Below are 21,867 nucleotides of genomic sequence, written 5' to 3' on the forward strand. Positions count from 1 at the left end.
TGAAGGTAAGTCAATCAGTAGACAAAAATGTTTAATCAATCAATCAATCAATCAATCAAGTTTATTTTATATAGCCCTTCGTACATCAGCTAATATCTCGAAGTGCTGTACAGAGACCCAGCCTAAAACCCCAAACAGCTAGAATGCAGGTGTAGAAGCACGTGGCTAGGAAAAACTCCCCAGAAAGGCCAAAACCTAGGAAGAAACCTAGAGAGGAACCAGGCTATGAGGGGTGGCCAGTCCTCTTCTGGCTGTGCCGGGTGGAGATTATAACAGAACTATGCCAAGATGTTCAAAAATGTTCATAAGTGACAAGCATGGTCAAATAATAATCATGAATAATATTCAGTTGGCTTTTCATAGCCGATCATTAAGAGTTGAAAAACAACAGGTCTGGGACAGGTGGCGGTTCCATAACCGCAGGCAGAACAGCTGAAACCGGAAAAGCAGCAAGGCCAGGCGGACTGGGGACAGCAAGGAGCCACCACGCCCGGCAGTCCCGACGTATGGTCCCAGGGCTCAGGTCCTCCGAGAGAAAGAAAGAGAGAAGGAGAAAATTAGAGAGAGCCAAGATTTTCAAAATGTTCATAAATGACAAGCATGATCAAATAATAATCAGGAATAAATCTGTTGGCTTTTCATAGCCGATCATTAAGAGTTGAAAACAGCAGGTCTGGGACAGGTAGGGGTTCCGTAACCGCAGGCAGAACCGTTGAAACTGGAATAGCAGCAATGCCAGGCGGACTGGGGGCAGCAGGGAGTCGTCATGCCCGGTAGTCCTGACGTATGGTCCTAGGGCTCAGGTTCTCAGAGAGAGAAAAAAAGAGAGAACGAGAGAATTAGAGAAAGCATACTTAAATTCACACAGGACACTGGATAAGACAGGAGAAGTACTCCAGGTATAACCAACTGACCCTAGCCCCCCGACACAAACTACTGCAGCATAAATACTGGAGGCTGAGACAGGAGCGGTAAGGAGACACTGTGGCCCCATCCGAAGATACCCCCGGACAGGGCCAAATAGGAAGGATATAACCCCACCCACTTTGCCAAAGCCTAGCCCCTGCACCATTGGAGGGATACCTTCAACCACCAACTTATAATCCTGAGACAAGGCCGAGTATAGCCAACAAAGATCTCCACCACAGCACAAACCAAGGGGGGGCGCCAACCCAGACAGGAAGATCACGTCAGTAACTCAACCCACTCAAGTGACGCACCCCTCCCAGGGACGGCATGAAAGAGCACCAGTAAGCCAGTGACTCAGCCCCTGTAACAGGGTTAGAGGCAGAGAATCCCAGTGGAGAGAGGGGAACCGGCCAGGCAGAGACAGCAAGGGCGGTTCGTTGCTCCAGAGCCTTTCCGTTCACCTTCACACTCCTGGGCCAGACTACACTCAATCATATGACCTACTGAAGAGATAAGTCTTCAGTAAAGACTTAAAGGTTGAGACCGAGTCTGCGTCTCTCACATGGGTAGGCAGACTGTTCCATAAAAATGGAGATCTATAGGAGAAAGCCCTGCCTCCCGCTGTTTGCTTAGAAATTCTAGGGACAATTAGGAGGCCTGCGTCTTGTGACCGTAGCGTACGTATTGGTATGTACGGCAGGACCAACTCGGAAAGATAGGTAGGAGCAAGCCCATGTAACGCTTTATAGGTTAACAGTAAAACCTTGAAATCAGCCCTTGCCTTAACAGGAAGCCAGTGTAGGGAAGCTAGCACTGGAGTAATATGATCAAATTTCTTGGTTCTAGTCAGGATTCTAGCAGCCGTGTTTAGCACTAACTGAAGTTTATTTAGTGCTTTATCCGGGTAGCCGGAAAGTAGAGCATTGCAGTAGTCTAACCTAGAAGTAACAAATGCATGGATACATTTTTCTGCATCATTTTTGGACAGAAAATTTCATATTTTTGCAATGTTACGTAGATGGAAAAAAGCTGTCCTTGAAACAGTCTTGATATGTTCGTCAAAAGAGAGATCAGGGTCAAGAGTAACGCCGAGGTCCTTCACAGTTTTATTTGAGACGACTTTACAACCATCAAGATGAATTGTCAGATTTAACAGAAGATCTCTTTGTTTCTTGGGACCTAGAACAAGCATCTCTGTTTTGTCCGAGTTTAAAAGTAGAACGTTTTCAGCCATCCACTTCCTTATGTCTGAAACACAGGCTTCTAGCGAGGGCAATTTTGGGGCTTCACCATGTTTACCAAAATAAAGTCTCAGAATAAATTGTCTAATTACCATCAATGTCTGCTGAGTAGAGAAAGACATAAGTTCACCTCACTTGTAACAAACTGCAGGAATTAAATGGGGTGTTTGCATGTCAAATACTAGTGATTTTATCAAGAATAGCCACATTGTCTCCTCTATCTGTTGCAAATAAATGTTCAGGTAGGCCAATCTCAAGCTATTATCTCAGCCCTCTATCACAGGATTGGAGCCAGCCTTATCATCTCCGGAGTGAAGTAGTGTTAGTGGAGTGGGGAGATGGAGAGAGAGGTGGATGGGAGTGAAGAGGTGTAACCTGAGAATAGGGAACCACAGCTTGACCTGAGAGATTTTGTTACCCCACAACATACAGTACACCAGCAGAACAGACAACCTTAAAGGCACAGTCTGAGATTTCCAGTTATTAGTATATTTTTTTCAACTGCCTTATCTAATAACCCAAAACATTGAATTTATTTTTGTTTTGTTTTTGTTTTGTAAAACAAATTGTGAACTAATGAAGCAAAGCTACAAATCAAGTAATGTCATGCGTGGTATTCCTTCAACACTACAGATATACTGTATCTTTGAAACCAGGTGCTATTTGTCTGTCAAAATGCCATGGGATCATTTTCATTGGTTATTTAATTGTGTTATAGGTGAGAGTAGTTTCATGTGGTTATATGATTTTAGTGTGGGCTCCCAAGTGGCGCAGCGGTCTAAGGCACTGCATCTCAGTCCAAGAGGCGTCACTACATTCCCTGGTTTGAATCCAGGCTGTATCACATCCGGCCGTGATTGGGTGTCCCATAGGGCAGCGCACAATTAACTCAGCTTTGTCCATTTTGGCCGGGGTAGGCCGTCATTGTAAATAAGAATTTGTTCTTAACTGACTTCCCTAGTTAAATAAAAAATATAAAGTGATATCATGTGTTAGGTTGACAGTTTCCCAATCATAATTCAGACTAGTAAAATGCAAGAACTGAACACCTCAGTTCTCTTCCTACAGATCTTTCAATCTGAAATGTTTGATAAATGTGCATTAAACTGTAGCTGGAACCATGAAACAGCTATGACAATGTAGTGGCAGAGAAAGCACAAACAATACATACAACTTTTAGGTATCAGAAGCATTACTTTATTTGAAAGACATTGATATTTAAGGGGACTTGGCTAACACAATTTACCATCATATCTCAAAGACTTTGAGACTTTTATAGGAAGGGAATACAGTGCTTTCGGAAAGTATTCAGACCCTTTCCCATTTTCCACATTTGTTACGTTACAGCCTTATTCTGAAATAGATTAAATACATTTTTCCCTCGTCAATCTACACACAATACCCCATTATGACAAAGCAAAAACAGGTTTAGACATTTTTGCACATTTATACAACATTCAAAAATAGAAATACCTTATTTACATAAGTATTCAGACCCTTTGCTATGAGACTCGAATTTGAGCTCTGGTGCATCCTGTTTCCATTGATCATCCTTGAGATGTTTCTCCAACTTGATTGGAGTCCACCTGCGGTAAATTAAATTGATTGGACATAATCTGGAAAGGCTCACACCTGTCTATATAGGGTCCCACAGTTGACAGTGAATGTCAGAGCAAAAACCAAGCTATGAGGTTGAAGGAATTGTCCTTAGAGCTCTGAGACAGGTTTAGTTTGAGGCACAGATTTGGGGAAGGGTACCAAAATATTTCTGCAGCATTTAACACAGTGGCCTCAATCATTCTTAAATGGAAGAAGTTTGGCACAGCACTGCACCAATCAGGCCTTTATGGTAGAGTAGACAGACAGAAGCCAGTCCTCACTAAAAGGCACATGACAGCTTGGAGTTTGCCAATAGGTATCTAAAGGACTGTCAGACCATGAGAAACAAGATTCTCTGGTCTGATGTAACCAAGATTGAACTCTTTGGCCTGAATGCCAAGCGTCACGTCTGGAGGAAACCTGGCACCATCCCTATGTTGAAGAATGGTCGTGGCAGCATTATTCTGTAGGGGTGTTTTTCAGCTGCAAGGACTGGGGCGAAGGTCCACCATCCAACAGGACAACGACCCTAAGCACACAGACAAGACAACGCAAGAGTGATGTCACGCGGGACTAGGTGGGTGAAGGAATCAGACACAGAGAGTTCCACTGTGCAAAAGTGCTCTTTACTTCGGCACACAAAATGATAAGCCCAACAATACAGGACGCGGACAACAACGTGACAAACCAAAAAACACAGGGTGCCAAGTTTAAGAAAATAAATCCACCTCTACCTAAAACGCACACACGTAACATAAAAACAATCCCGCACAAAACAAGGCCGGGTCCACCTACTAAAAATAGGGAAGCTCATTAAACCAAACAACAGAAACACAGGTGAGACTAATAAGACAAAACAAACATACAAACGAAAAAGGGATCGTCTCCCCTGCCTGTTCGAGCACCGCCCGAACAGGCAGGGGAGCCAACTTTGGCGGAAGTCGTAACAAGTGGCTTCAGGACAAGTGCCTGAATGTCCTTAAGTGGCCCAGCCATAACCCGGACTTGAACCCGATCGAACATCTCTGGAGAGACCTGAAAATAGCTGTGCAGCGACGCTCCCCATCCAACCTGACAGAGCTTGAGAGGATCTGCAGAGAAGAATTGGAGAAAGTCCCCAAATACAGATGTGCCAAGCTTGTAGCATCATACCCAAGAAGACTCCAGTCTCTGATCGCTGCCAAAGGTTCTTCAACAAAGTACTGAGTAAAGGGTCTGAATACTTATGTAAATGTGATATTTCAGTTTTTTAAATTTTTGGGGGTGCAAAAATGTCTAAATACCTGTTTTTGCTTTGTCATTATGGGGTATTGTGTGTACATTGATGATGAAAAAAACGAAATGTGAAATAAAGTCAAGGGGTCTTAATAGTTTCCGAATGCACTGTAATACAGTATTGAAACTGAAGAAATTGCTAAATTACTGTTTTTAGCATTTATTAATAAATATACCTTATTCTCTCATTAATTGTAGGACATTTGGTCATAGAGGCACAGAATCAAATGCGCTAACTTAGATAAAAAGCAGATAAAATGTAAGTATAATATTAAGGATATTTTGACTGAAGTTGAGACATAATTTGGTTTTATGCACAAATTAAACAATTGTCTAAACTACAAATAAATTAAGCTCACATTCATACACACAGTTGGTGTTTTGGGTGTAGTATGTAAGTGGTTATTGTGATCAGGTTCAGAAGTGACACCTCAGGCAGCCTTACAGATTTCACAGTTAAAATTAGGGTTATCCAGTGTACTACTGTGCAACATCAACACTACTTTCCATTACAGTGAGAGTGGAAAAGGGTCTGGCAGTGAAAAGCTTGATATAATATTTAGTATTACTTCATAACAGCAATAAGTACAGGAGGTACAGGAGAAAACACAGAGTACCAAAACAAGTGTGCCAGTCCAGCTTGAGAAGAGCGTAGTCGGGTTCGGGACAGCTGTTGTTACGTGCTTTCACCTGAAGAGCAGCGCTAGAGGACAGGGTGCCGCTTGAGTTGACGGCCCGGCACGCATAGAGGCCTGCGTCGGTCTCAATGACCTTCTGTACGAACAATGCATGTTTGCTTTTTTTTTGTGACAGTTCTATGTGCTCATCATTGGTCAGTTTCTCTCCATTCTTGAACCTGAAGCAAGAAGTGAATTATAACACAAAACACAATCACAACACAAGAAAGACACAAATCACATTCCTAATTATCAGAGGGTGAGCTGAAACACAATCAATCCAAGCAATTATATTATTCAATGTTCTACTAAAGTGACTAATGATCGAACTTGTGTTATATAAAAGTTATGTTATTAAAAAGTAATACAAAAACAAACGTAAGATTAGTAAAAAAACTCACTGATTATTTGAGTAAAATGAAATGGAATAAATGTTATCCACCAAAAATGACTCTAGTTTCAGATGTAACTATTCATGCAGTATATAAATCGATCTTATCATTTCTCAATGTGTCCTCTCGCTCCACCTGAACGATCCTTTTGGAATTGATTTATAGAATACTCCGAACACATTGGTGTACAGTTTGCTTGTAGAATAAGCAGTGGCCGTTTATGCTAATAACTTGTCATGCTAATGAAGAATAAAAAATAATAAAAATATTTGATTAAAATTATGAAATTCTACTGTTTTTCACTTGCACCAAATACTCTGTCTGTCTCCAAAATGGCACCCTATTACATATATAGTCCACTACTTTTGAACAGGGCACTTTATAGTAGCACACTTTATAGTGGATAGGATACCATTTCAAACGCAGCCACTACGCTACTATTAGATAAATATTGGTCTAGTACTACAACTAATGCCTATGAGCTACCCACCATGTTAAAGTAGGCTCTGGAAATCCAGTGACCTCCACTTCCAGGGTCACAGGCGACCCCTCCATAACTGTGGGACTAGACAGTAGTTTGGAGAAGTGAGGAGGGCCCTGGCCTGCTAGGGTGCTCCCCACGGACCGGCTGGTACCAGGCAGCCTGATCTCTTCTCTGATGGCTGTTGGATTGCACAGGTCTGGGTCTTGGCCCTGGTCTGTGGGTGTGACTGCTGTGGTGGTTAATGGGGAGTGTGTAGCATGCGTGTTAAGAGAACGAGTGGTGGCAGCAGCAGGGAACGCAGAGGGCGCGGCAGCTCCTCGGACCATCACGCTGCTTGGGTCATGCACACACTCCTGCGTCTCTGTGATAGAGCTCTCATGCACGGAATACATGGTCTGGTGGCAATCGTTTAGGCCTAGGTGGCCGACTGGTGGGAGATTAGGGAGGTTGGGCTTTGGGAGGTTGGGGATTCCCTTGCTTTTCAGAATACTGGAGAGTGTGTTTGAGACCAGGATCGGTGCTGGGACAGTCAGGGTGCTGTGGACGAAAGAAGAGGACTCCTCTCTGAACTTGGTGTTGAGGCCGACTGTAGGAGAGTGGCAGCTTTCAGTCTGCTCTCTGATCCTCTGTTGGCTCTGGCTGTTGCTGTAATCATTATGTGTGGAGCGTAACTGGTGGCTGTACTGGTTGATGTGAATGGTGTGGGACTGGGAGCTGAGACAGAAACCATCCAGGTCCAGGTCATTCTCTGATAGGACGATGTTGGACTCCGGGGTCTCGGAGAGCGGGGGCAGAGAGATGTCGTCGGGGGAAGTGCACTCATATTCGTCATTGGACAGGGACTCTTCTGTCATGAGGTTATGCCGCTGAAGGTTCCCCTCTGTCAGACCACCTGCGGGCAGCAGCAGAGGTGATGCATCTTGGGAGAAAGGCTCGCCCTGCAAGGATTGGAAAAAATAAACAAATACACAATAATAGCATGTATTGTCTTCACTATATATTTTACCTCTGGGTGATGTCATTCGGAAACATAATGTTAACTTTCACTGATATGCGGACGATACACAGCTGTACATTTCGATGAAACATGGTGAAGCCCCAAAATTGCCCTCCCTGGAAGCCTGTGTTTCAAACATAAGGAAGTGGATGGCGGCAAATGCTTTACTTTTAAACTCGGGCAAAACAGAGATGCTAGTTCTAGGTCCCAAGAAACAAAGAGATATTCTGTTGGATCTGACAGTTAAGCTTGATGGTTCTACAGTCGCCCCAAATAAAACTGTAAAGGACCTTGGCGTGACTCTGGACCCTGATCTCTCTTTTGACAAACCTATCAAGACAGCTTTTTTCCATCTACGTAACATTGCAAAAATCAGAAACCTTCTGTCCAAAAATGATGCAGAAAAATGTATCCATGCTTTTATCACTTCTAGATTAGACTACTGCAATGCTCTACATTCCGGCTACCCGGATAAAGCGACGAACCACCTTTGCTGTCTCTGCCTGGCCGGTTCCCCTCTCTCCACTGGGATTCTCTGCCTCTAACCCTATTACGGGGGTTGAGTTACTGTCTTACTGGTGCTCTTCCATGCCATCCATAGGAGAGGTGCGTCACTTGAGTGGGTTGAGTCACTGACATGATCTTCCTGTCCGGGTTGGCGCCCCGGGTCAGTCTGTTATATCTGGAGTATTTATCCTGCCTTATCCAATGACCTGTGTGAATTTAAACATGCTCCCTCTAATTCTCTCTCTCTCTCTTTCTCTCTCTTTCTCTTCTCTCAGAGGACCTGAGCCCTAGGACCATGCCTCAGGACTACCTGGCCTGATGACTCCTTGCTGTCCCCAGTCCACCTGGTCATGCTGCTGCTCCAGTTTCAACTGTTCTGCCTGTGTCTATGGAACCCTGACCTGTTCACAAACCTGATGTGCTACCTTGTCCCGGACCTGCTGTTTTCAACTCTCTCTCTCGCTACAGCACCTGCTGTCTTTAACTCTGAATGATCGGCTATGAAAAGCCAACTGACATTTACTCCTGAGGTGATGACCTGTTACACCCTCTACAACTACTGTGATTATTATTATTTGACCCTGCTGGTCATCTATGAACGTTTGAACATCTTGGCCATGTACTGTTTTAATCTCCATCTGGCACAGCCAGAAGAGGACTGGCCACCCATCAGAGCCTGGTTCCTCTCTAGGTTACTTCCTTGGTTCCTTCCTTTCTAGGGAGATTATCCTAGCCACCGTGCTTCTACATCTGCATTGCTTGCTGTTTGGGGTTTTAGGCTGGGTTTCTGTATAGCACTTTGTGACATCTGCTGATGTAAAAAGGGCTTTTTAATACATTTGATTGATTGAAATTTGATGTATAGTCACATGCACATCCCTTATTCATGGGATTTTGGGCCAGAAAAAAAGTATGATACTAAGTTATGATAATTGGAAAGCCAATAGTCTTACTGAGGACTTACTGTAAGAAGACCAATCTGATCATTATTAGAAGTATGAAACCCAGGGAAGTTCCTCTGAGCAGGGCCCTGCCTCTCCTTCTTCTGGAACTCTCTCTGTATATCAGAGAAGCTGGGAGCCGAAGCGAAGACTGGGGGAGGAGGAACAGTAGGAGAGGTGACCAGAGACTTGATCCCTGCCTGTTGGAGCACATGGACTTTCCTGTCCCTCTCCAGCGGTGAACAGGACAGGTTGAAGGTGTGTGTGCAGCAGAAAGAGGTGCTCAGCTGCTCTTTACTCTCCTGCGTTGACCTGCTGGTGATAGTCTCCACTCTGCTCATCTCTGAGTACGCCTTCTGTGTGTGATACCTATAATAATAATTATAATAATACATGGGTTTTATATAGCCCTTTACATCAAATCAAAATGTCTTTACAATAGTAAAAAAAAATATATATAATAAAATATCAACAAAACAGAAAAAGGGGAGTAAGGGGAGAGGAATGTGTGTGTGATCGCAAAGTTACTCGACAAGCACTTTTAGGCTTTTTTCTGCTCATACTCTTGTTTTTTTACTGTTACAAACTGTCTTTTTATTTGTGCAAGTAAACTAAACTAAACTACGTGTGGATAGTGGCGGAGATGCACAGTTGAAGGTACCTGCTCTCTGATAACACTTTGTTGTGATGTTCTGGGTGTTGTTTGTCTGGAAGGTCCTGGCTCCTTGTTTTGCGGATATGAGGTTTCTTGCTTCTTGTATTTTCTAATGTTTTGATGGGTACCTCTTTCCCGTTCCCTCCCATGGTTAGTTCAGGAGTGTGTCCACTTTCTTTCAGCTCAGACTGAATAAATTCAGGGAACCCAGATTTCATTTAACATACTATGAGTAAATAATTGTGATACTGAAACTATTGTTTGTTTGTTTTTTACAGTTTACAGATGGTGTCAGAAGTGGGATTCAAACCCACTGAAGCTGACAAAGTAGTGTCCTGTTTCCATCTCAATAAACTTACCACATTAAGAGACTCCTGGGGGTACATCTCAGCTTTCTCTGTTTCTTGGTTTGATTTTTGTTCTTGTTTGTTTTCCTCTTGTATGACATTATGCATTTTTTTTATTTCAGGCTCCTCCTTCAAAGCCTCATTCTGAAATCAGAGGAAAATCACATATTTTTAGGTCCTTTTCTATTAAAATTACTGAAGAAAATTACTAGGCCCCCCCAACAAATTCGTTGTACCTGTAGTTTAGCCTCCAAATCCATTAATCCATTACAAAGTTCCTTTATTGATTCCACTATCTCATTGTGTTTGGTGAGAGTTTTCTCCATATACTTCTTTCCCTCCTCAGCACCTGTACATTTTAAAGACAGTTCATACAGTCCTCAATGCCAGTGTCATGGGCGTAACTTCCACTAAGGACAGGGGGACATATCCCCCCCTACATTTTGAAACAACATTTTTGTTGAGCTATATGTACAGTAAGCTACGTAAGCATCCATTTCGTTACCCCCCAAAAAGATGACCCAGAACCGAAAAATTATTTCTAAAATCAAGATGGTGGTTTGCGGGCCTCCCGGGTGGCGCAGTGGTCTAGGGCACTGCATCGCAGTGCTAACTGCGCCACCAGAGTCTCTGGGTTCGCGCCCAGGCTCTGTCGCAGCCGGCCGCGACCGGGAGGTCCGTGGGGCGACGCACAATTGGCATAGCGTCGTCCGGGGTAGGGAGGGTTTGTCCGGTAGGGATATCCTTGTCTCATCGCGCTCCAGCGACTCCTGTGGCGGGCCGGGCGCAGTGCGCGCCAGCCAAGGGGGCCAGGTACACGGTGTTTCCTCCGACACATTGGTGCGGCTGGCTTCCGGGTTGGAGGCGCGCTGTGTTAAGAAGCAGTACGGCTGGTTGGGTTGTGCTTCGGAGGACGCATGGCTTTCAACCTTCGTCTCTCCCGAGCCCGTACGGGAGTTGTAGCGATGAGACAAGGTAGTAATTACTAGCGATTGGATACCACGAAAATTGGGGAGAAAATGGGATAAAAAATAAAAATAAAAAATAAAATAAAAGATGGTGGTTTGCTGTGTGTGATCTGGCCCCTTACCATGCAGACGGACAGCCAGTTCTGTGATTTGGCTGATCCTCTCCTCTTGCTGGGGCACAGTGGGCCAAACAAACTTCTCAAACTGCTTGTATAGAATAGACACTGCTTCCCTGGTCTTACACTGGGAAGAGTACTTCCCTACTCTCACAATTGTAGCACTTGCTTCATCACACCAGAACTGATACTGAAATTCAAAAGCAGAAGAATTGTGAGACATTTGCGCCAGAGATAAGGGGAGAAAATGCGTGTTGATCCACTTCATTCAGAAAAATCATAACAATCATAACACAAAATATACTATATCCAATTCCCTAAAATTTGAGGATTTGTGACAAGCTGTTAATTTCCATAATTGACAAGTATAGGGTTCTTAAGTGTTGTCCAACCATGCACCTCCTCCATAGCTTGCTGCAGTTTCACGCTCATGTCCAGGTTTCCTCTGTACTCCTCCACAGTCTTGTCAAAGTCCCCCAGCTGTCTCTGTAACTCATTGACAGCATCCTCTATCTCTCTGGGGCTACTGCCTTTCAGATGCTTCTCAGTGCTGGATGTCACTTTCACTGTGAAAGCCTGCATTCTCTTCTTCAATACCTGGTTGAAGAGAGAAAGAAATTAATAAAGAATGAACATAGAAAGAGGCAAAATAAATATGCATTGAAACCTTTGAACACCAGGGAAAGAGGGAAATGTGTTCTTTTTTTAACTGGATTGTCATAGCAAACAGGATGTGTCTCACCTGTAACTTTTCATTATACATCTCTATCTGCTGGATTTGGTTTTTAACTGCTTTCAGGTTCCTTGACTTGTCGTTTCTCTTCATATAATTGAACTTCAAGTTGTTGAATTTCTTCTTAAGATCCTTGAATGACTCTCTCAGCTGAAATGTAAAAAAAAATATATATTAATAACAAAGGCTTTCAATCAGAATACAAAACATTTAAATAAGTTAAGACCTAAAATCCTATACCATCATCCTGTGTTTCTTATCTGTGTTGGCAGCTAAATCAATTGTAATTCACTCCCCTTGATACAGTTACAGAACATTGAACATGTACCATCTAACAGCAACATCAGAGAGATGGTTTGAGAGGAGGGGGGCTGGGTATCCTATCCCAGGAAAACAGAACAGTGCATCAGAGCAGGGTTGGATTCAGATTCAGTCACTGGGGGGATTATTTTGGTGAGCCTAATGGCTAAGTCTGGGGACGTGATTTATACTGCAGGGCCATTTCTGTCCTGGTCGACAGGCTTCTGCAATGGTAGAATGGGCAGCTCATGTGTCAGACCAGGACAGCTGCAGCCTCACCAACCTCCCCCTGCCCTCCACAACCTATTATGGGAGCCTCATATAACTCTAACTATCTTACTGGCTTTTTCCCAACCTGGAATGGGTTTGGGTACATGGGGAGTTTTACCGCCCAGAGAGAGAGAGGGGGTAGGGGAGGAAGGGAGAGACAGAGAGAGAAAGAGATAGAGAGAAAGAGATAGAGAGAGAGGGTTTGAGGAGTCAAATCACAACAGGGAAGCAAAAGGCCAAAAACACAGCATGAGTTTCATGGAAACCTTAAGGAACGGCTGTTTGTTGTCCAACAGGACTGTACTATCTCACCTTTATTTAACCTTTATTTAACTAGGCAAGTCAGTTAAGAACAAATTCTTATTTCCAATGACGGCCTACCCTGGCCAAACCCTAACCTGACAACGCTGGGCCAATCACGGCCGGTTGTGATACAGCCTGGAATCAAACCAGGCTCTGTAGTGATGCCTCTAGCTCTGAGATGCAGTCCCTTAGACCGCTGCGCCACTCGGGCCCCAAGTAGCTGGAGTTGGGCTCGCCAAAGCAGTTACTGTATAGCTACTGAGCCAGCTGCTGCTGAGAACTACATGACTAACTTCTGACTCAGTGATAACTTAAAAGAACCAGTAAATAACCTTTAGGGAACTATACAAATAGATACAGAAGAAGAATTGTATTGGTTTGCTAAAGACATTAAGACCACACAATTGTGTTATTTTGAGATTACTACAATTATCCGAGTTCAAAACATTTAAAAAAAGAACCGTCTCATTTATGTTGGGTTTTCTTCTCATTCAAATCAAATCACATTTTATTAGTCACATGCACAGAATACAACAGCTGTAGACCTTACAGGGAAATGCTTACTTACCCCTAACCAACAATGCAGTTTAAAAAAAATACGGATAAGAATAAGAAATAAAAGTAACAAGTAATTAAAGAGGATCAGTAAAATAACAATAGCGAGACTATATACAGGGGGGTACCGGTACAGAGCCAATGTGCGGGGGCACCGGTTAGTTGAGGAAATATGCACATGTAGGTAGAGATATTAAGGTGATTATGCATAGATGATAACAACAGAGAGTAGCAGTGCTGATTACTTTCAAAGTATTGTTTAAAGTATTTTAAAATAGAAGAGATTGCTGTAGTTCAGAGAAGCAGAATGGTCTGAGTCTTGATGGCAGTAGGCTTGGGCTAGCTACTGTAGATTAAGGATCTGAGAGCACGGTCTGATTTAAATGGTCTCATCCCAGCTGATGAGCAGCAGCAACTGCCCCTGCTGCTAAAATGCCATCATGTTTACTCATACATACTTATGAAAGGGTGTTGGCTAGATAACCATGGCTGCCGTTCACTGACACCAACATGGTCTGTCTTTTTTCATGGTGACACTATGACACAGCAAAGAGAGAAAAAAGTCCTTCTCTCAATTTCTAATCACAAATATTACTACTTAATACTTACCACATAATGGCTTAATATTTACTTAAGTCATTATTAATATTAAATACTTAGCTTGTCGTTACTATTAAGATTTTATTGATTATATAATCTACTTAAAATGTAATTCAATTGAAAGTCATATTTTTTCGGAATGTATCTTCTCGTTGTTTATTCATTCAGATATACATTGTTGTATATTGGTCTGTACAATTACATAAAACAGGATTGGGGATAATTACATTTCAATTCATTAAGTAAACTGAAAATTCCAATGATATTTAATAAGGACAATTGAAATTGGAATTTCAGTTTACTGTACTTCCTGAATTGACAAAATTGAAATGGAATTGACACCACCCCTGAAATAAGAGTGCACACGTGCATCACTGTTTGGTGAATGTCTAGATATGTCTACTGTAGGTATGCTCAGCCAACTGTATGGTGTCCCTTGCTAAAAAGAAGTATGTCAACCTGTATCAGCTAGTTGGCAGTGTATGAAATACTGTCACATGCAATCCAAGTAATGGTCCAAGCCAGGTGATACTGTATATTCAAGACATATTTAGGGGAGCTCTCATCTCTCAGAAGGCAACAGTGCCCTGCTGGCCAGATATAATCACAACTTAATGGAACCTAATCATAAAGGGACAAATCTACACTATATAATTTACATCAGGGGTGTATTCATAAGTCGGATTCTGTTGCAAAACCTTTTGTCTGTTGCAAAACGTTTTGCAACGGAACCCGTTTACTCCAAATAGAAAGCGTTTTGCAACGAAAACAAGTTTTGTTCTGTTTGCTTGGTTTGCTTACATTTGGTAGCAAGAGTAAATGATTCCTGTTTCAAATGGAAACATTTTGCAACGGAATCCAGCTAATAAATTCATCCCAGTTAACATTATATATTTTTTACCTTTATTACTAGGCAAGTCAGTTAAGAACAAATTCTTATTGACAATGACGGCCTACACCGGCCAAACACGGACAAAGTTGGGCCAACTGCGCACCTCCCAATCACAGATGGATGTGATACAGCCTGGATTTGAACCAGCAACTATAGTGACACCTCTTGTACTGAGATGCAGTGCCTTAGACAGCTGCGCCACTCAGGAGCTGACATCAGGTAGGATTCCCCACAAAGACCTCACTTCTCAAGTATTGGTATCTCAAGTATGTGTATTAAGAGCAGAGATATTTATGGTATGTACAACCCAGCAGTGCAAGATAGAAACCCTACAGAAAACACAAATAGAAACAACAGTTTCATTTCCGAACCATCTTAAATACAGTTATATATTGATAAAAGCATGTTTTATGAAAGTTTCAAATTACCATAGAGGCCAAACAAATCATGTCTCGGGCATAAAGGGTGTGTTTGAGTAAAAATTGAGTAGCATGAATAGATTTGGAACAGAACTCTAATAAATCTAGATCTGTGTGTGAACTTTAGACTAGTACCAACCATACCTCTAGGCCTGCATATGGCACGCAGATAATAATTCTTACGTCCAGGTAATCTGTAATTAGTAAGGGAGACCTCCTGGTCCCTTGTCTGACTGAGGGCCCTGGTATTGAGGACTCTTTTATTTGGGTTACCCTTCCACAGCTGATACGAGAGGAATCTGCCCTCCTGACTGGAGTGACATGAGACAAATGGCAGAGAGGGAGGGAGGGGGAAAATGTAACTTTGAATAGAGGCCCTCTAGAGACAAAGATCACAGACCCAGAGCTAAATTTAGACCCGGGACAGCTGTGCTATGCTATGCTGCTAGGTCAGACAATAAAAAGCCCCAGCAACTACAAAAGCCTAAAGTCCCAACACAAATGAATAGTTGAGCTCTTGATCTGGGGCCTGGGTTATATAAATTGGGATGAATAACCAAGACTAACAGTCTTATTGAGATAAAGCCAAAGGGTTGTTTCACCGTCCGACCACATTGATCTCCTCCTTGAAGCAGTGTGTGTGTGTGTGTGTACGCGTGTGCTTGAGAGAGGGTTTCACCTCAGTGATCTCCTCCTTGAAGCAGTGTGTGTGTGTGTGTACGCGTGTGCTTGAGAGAGGGTTTCACCTCAGTGATCTCCTCCTTGAAGCAGTGTGTGTGTGTGTGTGTACGCGTGTGCTTGAGAGAGGGTTTCACCTCAGTGATCTCCTCCTTGAAGCAGTGTGTGTGTGTGTGTGTACGCGTGTGCTTGAGAGAGGGTTTCACCTCAGTGATCTCCTCCTTGAAGCAGTGTGTGTGTGTGTGTGTGTGTGTACGCGTGTGCTTGAGAGAGGGTTTCACCTCAGTGATCTCCTCCTTGAAGCAGTGTGTGTGTGTGTGTGTACGCGTGTGCTTGAGAGAGGGTTTCACCTCAGTGATCTCCTCCTTGAAGCAGTGTGTGTGTGTGTGTGTACGCGTGTGCTTGAGAGAGGGTTTCACCTCAGTGATCTCCTCCTTGAAGCAGTGTGTGTGTGTGTGTGTGTACGCGTGTGCTTGAGAGAGGGTTTCACCTCAGTGATCTCCTCCTTGAAGCAGTGTGTGTGTGTGTGTACGCGTGTGCTTGAGAGAGGGTTTCACCTCAGTGATCTCCTCCTTGAAGCAGTGTGTGTGTGTGTGTGTGTACGCGTGTGCTTGAGAGAGGGTTTCACCTCAGTGATCTCCTCCTTGAAGCAGTGTGTGTGTGTGTGTGTACGCGTGTGCTTGAGAGAGGGTTTCACCTCAGTGATCTCCTCCTTGAAGCAGTGTGTGTGTGTGTGTGTGTACGCGTGTGCTTGAGAGAGGGTTTCACCTCAGTGATCTCCTCCTTGAAGCAGTGTGTGTGTGTGTAAGCGTGTGCTTGAGAGAGGGTTTCACCTCAGTGATCTCCTCCTTGAAGCAGTGTGTGTGTGTGTGTGTGTACGCGTGTGCTTGAGAGAGGGTTTCACCTCAGTGATCTCCTCCTTGAAGCAGTGTGTGTGTGTGTACGCGTGTGCTTGAGAGAGGGTTTCACCTCAGTGATCTCCTCCTTGAAGACACAGTAGCGCAGGTTGCTGGTGAGGCTCTCTTCACACCTGTTGGACTCAGCGCTCCAGTTCACACAACCTCTCTCCAGTCTCTCCAGACGCTCCTGCAGACGCTGCACTGTAAACCCTGAGGCATGCTGGCACGGAAGGAGAGAGAAGTTCTGTATCATTAGATAATGACCATGTAATGTAACTAGATCTTCAAAAGCATACTAATATTTGTAAAGTTTTTAAAAAATAAGTAAAGTAATACAGCACTTGGAGCAAGGGGAGTGCAAACACAATGAAAAAAAAAAACTCAGGGTCAAGACGAACAAACAAACAGTGGTGAATGATGAGGTGTTGCCTTCTAGTCTCACCGACTGCTGGACAGTGTTGCTGATGTCTCCTCCCAGAGAGATAGCCAGCTTGTACAGGTGTCTGATGTGGCTCTGTCTGTCCTGGTGTTGGATCAGCTGGATCTTAGCCTGGCTCGTCTCGCTGAACCCTGTCACAGGCTCTGACGTTAACAGCTTATCCAGCTGGGGACACAACAATTAACCAATTAGGAGGCTGTTTATTGAACGGTTATCCAATTAGGTGGCTGTTTATTTGTTGCTATGATCAGTATCTATGTGAATGTTTGATGATGTTTGCATATCACCAGGTGGTCAAGATTCGATTTCGAATAACCAAGTATTGCAGCCTTATATTCAATTAGTGTTCTATTAGTGTGTTCTGCGGTATCTTGTCTAGGAAACCCCCTGAGGTCATAGAATGCTGATTTATTCTCTTGGATTCTATCTAGACTCATCTTGTGTAATGATGCTGTTATTCATTAAATAGGTGTTTATTTAACTTAATTTCTCCTATCAAATAGATTTTTCACGTGCCGAATACAACAGGTGTAGACTTAACCGTGAAATGAATGCTTGCTTATTAGCCCTTCCCAAAAATAGTAACACAAGAGGAATAAAATACACAAGAATGGAGCTATATTCAGGGAGATACAGTATGTGCAGAGGTACAAGGTATTTGAGGTAGATATGTGCATGAAAGGTAAAGGCATCACGGTAGATAACAATATGAGTAAAATAAAGAACAGAGTAGCAGCAGCATATGAGTGTGTTGTGTCTGTATGCGTGTGGGTGTATTTGTGTTTGTGTTGTCGGTATGCATGTGTGTGCAATGTGCTAATGTAGTGTATGTGAATGCGTATGGGTTTGTGTGAGAGTGTCAGTGTAATGTGTGTGTGAGTATGTATATAGTGTGTATACAGTATATAGTCTTGTGAGTGTGCATAAAGTCAGTGCAAGACAGTTAGTCAGTGCAGATAGTCTGGATAAACATTAATTAACTACTTATGGCTTGGGGGTAGAAGCTGTCTCGGAGCATGTTGGTCTGAGAGCTGATGCCCCGGTACTGTTTGCCGGACGGTAGCTGAGTGAATAGTTTTGGGTGGCTGGAGTCTTTGGCAATTTTTTGGGCATACCTCTGACACCACCTGATATAGAGGTCCTGGATCGGCCCCAGTGATGTACTGGGCTGTCCGCTCCACCCTCTGTAGCACTTTACTGTCGAGCATGGTGCATTTGCCATACCAAGTGGTGATACAGCCAGTCAAGATGCTCTCGATGGTGCAGCTATAAAACTTTTTGAGGATCCGAAGGCCCATGCCAAATCTTTTCAGACTTCTGAGGGGGAAGAGGCGCTGTTATGCCGACCTGCTCCACTACAGCCCTGTCGATGTGATGGGGGCGTACTCACCCCTCTTTCTCCTGTAGTCCACGATCAGCTCTTTGGTCTTACAGATGTTGGGGGAGAAGTTGTTGTCATGGCACCACACTCCCAAGTCTCTGACCTCCTCCCTGTAGGCTTTGACATCGCCATCGGTGATCAGGCCTACCACCGTTGTGTCGTTAGCAAACCTGATAATGGTCTTGGAGTCGTGGGTGGACACAGTTGTGGGTGAACAAGGAGTACAAGAGGGGACTAAGCACACACCCTTGAGCATCCCCCATGTTGAGGGTCAGCATGGCGGAGGTGTTGTTTCCACCATCTGGGGCCATTCTGTCAGGAAGTCCAGGATCCAGTTACAGAGGGAGATGTTCACTCCCAGGGTCCCCAGCTTGGTAATGAGAATGGAAGGGACTATGGTGTTAAATGCTGAGGAGTGGTCTATGAACAGCACTCTCACATAGTTATTTCCCCTCTTGTCCAGGTGGGAGAGGCCATCTGTGGATCTTTTGGGTGGTGTGCAGATTGGAGTGGGTCCAGGGTGTCTGGGATGATAGTGTTGATGTGTGTCATGAACAGCCTTTGAATAATTACAGATGTGAATGCCACATGGCGATAGTCATTTAGGGAGGAACAGGGACGATAGTGGTCAAATTGAAACATGTTGGGATTACAGACTGGGACAAGAAGAGATTGAACATTTCCGTGAAGACACTTGATAGCTGGTCTGCATATGCTTTGAGAACACGCCTTTACATTCATATGAGTCAATGTATCAACCATAAAGCTATCGTTAGTTTTTGACTGACAGGCGTAGTGTAGTGTGGATGCAAAGTATCAATCTCTTATGGTACATTTTAGGCTGAAAAGGTCTGCGAGGTACTGTATCTCCAGCGCATCTCTAAATTAATATCCTGTCTTCGGTTTATACAGCAAAGCTAGATAGGTAACTAACTCTCTGATAGTTACAGTATTTATGTGACATTTAAAGCTGAAAAGGCCTATGAAGGGCAGAGAGCTTTGATCTACACTGATCCCATGTGTTCTCTCAAACACACAGCAAAGATAGTTTCCCTGCCAGACCCAGACACAATGGCTTTGAAGAGACTACAGCAAAGATAACATCCTCCCTGATATTTACAGTATGTAGACTATGGGAGCGCCTCAAATTTCACCCTAATCCCTATATTGTGCACTACTTTATATAGTGCACTCTATGGGCCCTGGTTAAAAGTAGTGCACTATTCGGTAGGGAATAGGGTGCCATTTGGGACGCATCCCGCACCCTTTGACTATGTGTTGTTACCTCTTCATAAAGCTGGTGGAACTTCACAGCCATCTTGAGGACAGACTCGTACTCTTTGATGTTATCTTTCACTCTCTGATGAAGGTGAAGCATCTCTGTGACCTTCTCACTCTTCTCTTTGATAGGAATTCCTTTCAATGTCAACAGTTCTGATGTCTTCACCATGTATTCTACCTCCGCATTCAGTTGCTACAGGGGACATACATTACATAGAGGAAAATTATGCATATTCACTTATAGGATATCACATAATGGGCCAGATCAAAGGGAGAAGGGAGATGACACAAATGTAAAAAGATTCAGGCATGGTGTCAAGCTACTTAGAGCCACAGTATAGATACTGTACTATCAAACTGTGTATACTGACTGTGTGTTCTGACTTACACTTAAACAGACTATATCATTCTATTGGTACTCATAAAACCATTGTGTTCTGTAAAAAATATATACATAATAATGTTGTGATTTATTCTACCTATATGACAGGTCAATGGGCTATAGTTCTTACCAGGAACTGGGGCTTATCTAGGCTAAAGTTCTCCAGTAGCTTTGACACAGTCTGAAGGTCACTTCCCAGATCTACTTTAGAAGTCGGGACAAGAACCTCCTCCACACTCTTCAGGTCATGAACAGTCTGTAAAAAACACATTTTAAAAAACGGAATAATTTAAAAAAAGGAATTTAAAAAAAAACATATTTTCTGACATTGTATTCAGGGAGGTCTTACTAATTCATGATATTGCACTTGATGATACATTAAGAATACATTGGTTGGGATTCAGGAATTTGTAATGGATATACATTATCTACTTCTTTTTACTGTACCTTTTTCAATTGTTCTTTGTATTTCTTCCACTGTTTCTTGATGGACTTCACCTGATTGACGTGGAGCTGCCAGGAGGTCCAGAGGTCCGACAGGTCCATCTTCTTCTTGTTCAGCTCCTCCATGGTCTTTTCCACCACACTGATGGCTACCCTCACATTCAGGTTCAGGTCCTCACTCACCTGACGATGCCAGCATAAAGAATCGATTGCTATCAGGTACTGGGTCTTGTCTGTATCCTACAGCCCTCACATACGAAGCACCACTGGATGTTGGTTTAACCATTCTCCCTCTTGTTTGAATTACAGTAATAAATGGTTCTAAGGTTTTTCTATATGCGTGCAGACAGTGGCCTGTTAAGTACAATTTATTCCAAAGATAATTATACAGCAACAATAAATGGGTTTTCCAACTTCTACTAGATAAGTATAATCAATTATTCTAAAACTGGCAAATGTCAGGCTGCCAAAACTGTTGCATGAATAATAGCATTTGAAGAAGCTGAGTCCTAACAATTTCTCTAACCATGTAATAATGTCTAACCATGTTAGATGAATTGATGTAGTTGTTTCCCAGGTCCTGCATGGCAAGGAAGCGTTCCAACATGGACTGCCACTTAGCATCAGCGATCTCCTTCGACGTGACACCACTCTCCTTGTTCTCCTCCTCCTCTGGCTTCCAGTTATAGCTCTCATGTAGACTCTGCATCTGATCCTCCACCTGAAACAGCATAGGAATTACAACTCTATTCAGTACAATGTAACTGTTATTCTGTTATTCACATTTCACTTCAAATACATACAGAACAAGGATGTTCAGTCAGTCAAGAGACCACTGTGTCACCTACCACTGTAAAACACTAACATACACAGAACAAAAAACACAATTACATTTCAACAAAATATAATGGAAGACAAAATAACCTCCTCAGCAATTCGCAAGAAGCCCACGTATGGTCGGATATTGTCGATGCGGGATGTGATGTTTCTGGTGACTGTCTTCAGCTCCTCCTCTAGCAGTGATGCTTTGTTGGAGAACTCAGTGGCTTCAGGACACTCCAGTGTTTTCAGTTCCGTTAACTGTTCTGCCATGGCCTCTGCCTCACTGCCTGTTTCCTGACAACCAAATGACCAGGATTGAGAAGCTCTATAGTATCAGACACATATACAGTACCAGTCAAAA

The 21,867-nt window shown here is 43.3% G+C and overlaps 1 protein-coding gene across 1 annotated transcript in view; it reads right to left on the bottom strand.

Annotated features, from left to right (window-relative positions):
• Nucleotides 1-3,324: 3,324 nt before the first annotated feature.
• LOC129821056 (coiled-coil domain-containing protein 141-like) overlaps nt 3,325-21,867 on the bottom strand; it is a 52,151-nt gene continuing 33,608 nt past the window's right edge. The window contains exons 11-26 of the mRNA XM_055878300.1: nt 21,609-21,800; nt 21,229-21,405; nt 20,688-20,867; nt 20,371-20,496; nt 19,863-20,051; nt 17,200-17,361; nt 16,828-16,977; nt 11,851-11,991; nt 11,508-11,705; nt 11,115-11,298; nt 10,261-10,373; nt 10,037-10,168; nt 9,684-9,865; nt 9,046-9,391; nt 6,584-7,515; nt 3,325-5,880 (exon numbers count right to left, since the gene is read on the bottom strand). Of these exons, the coding sequence (XP_055734275.1) occupies nt 5,595-5,880; nt 6,584-7,515; nt 9,046-9,391; nt 9,684-9,865; nt 10,037-10,168; nt 10,261-10,373; nt 11,115-11,298; nt 11,508-11,705; nt 11,851-11,991; nt 16,828-16,977; nt 17,200-17,361; nt 19,863-20,051; nt 20,371-20,496; nt 20,688-20,867; nt 21,229-21,405; nt 21,609-21,800 (3,690 nt within the window). The 3' untranslated portion in view covers nt 3,325-5,594. The remainder of the gene's footprint in view (nt 5,881-6,583; nt 7,516-9,045; nt 9,392-9,683; nt 9,866-10,036; nt 10,169-10,260; nt 10,374-11,114; nt 11,299-11,507; nt 11,706-11,850; nt 11,992-16,827; nt 16,978-17,199; nt 17,362-19,862; nt 20,052-20,370; nt 20,497-20,687; nt 20,868-21,228; nt 21,406-21,608; nt 21,801-21,867) is intronic.

This window comes from Salvelinus fontinalis, chromosome 23 (assembly GCF_029448725.1).
Source record: "Salvelinus fontinalis isolate EN_2023a chromosome 23, ASM2944872v1, whole genome shotgun sequence".
Taxonomy (NCBI): Eukaryota; Metazoa; Chordata; class Actinopteri; order Salmoniformes; family Salmonidae; genus Salvelinus; species Salvelinus fontinalis.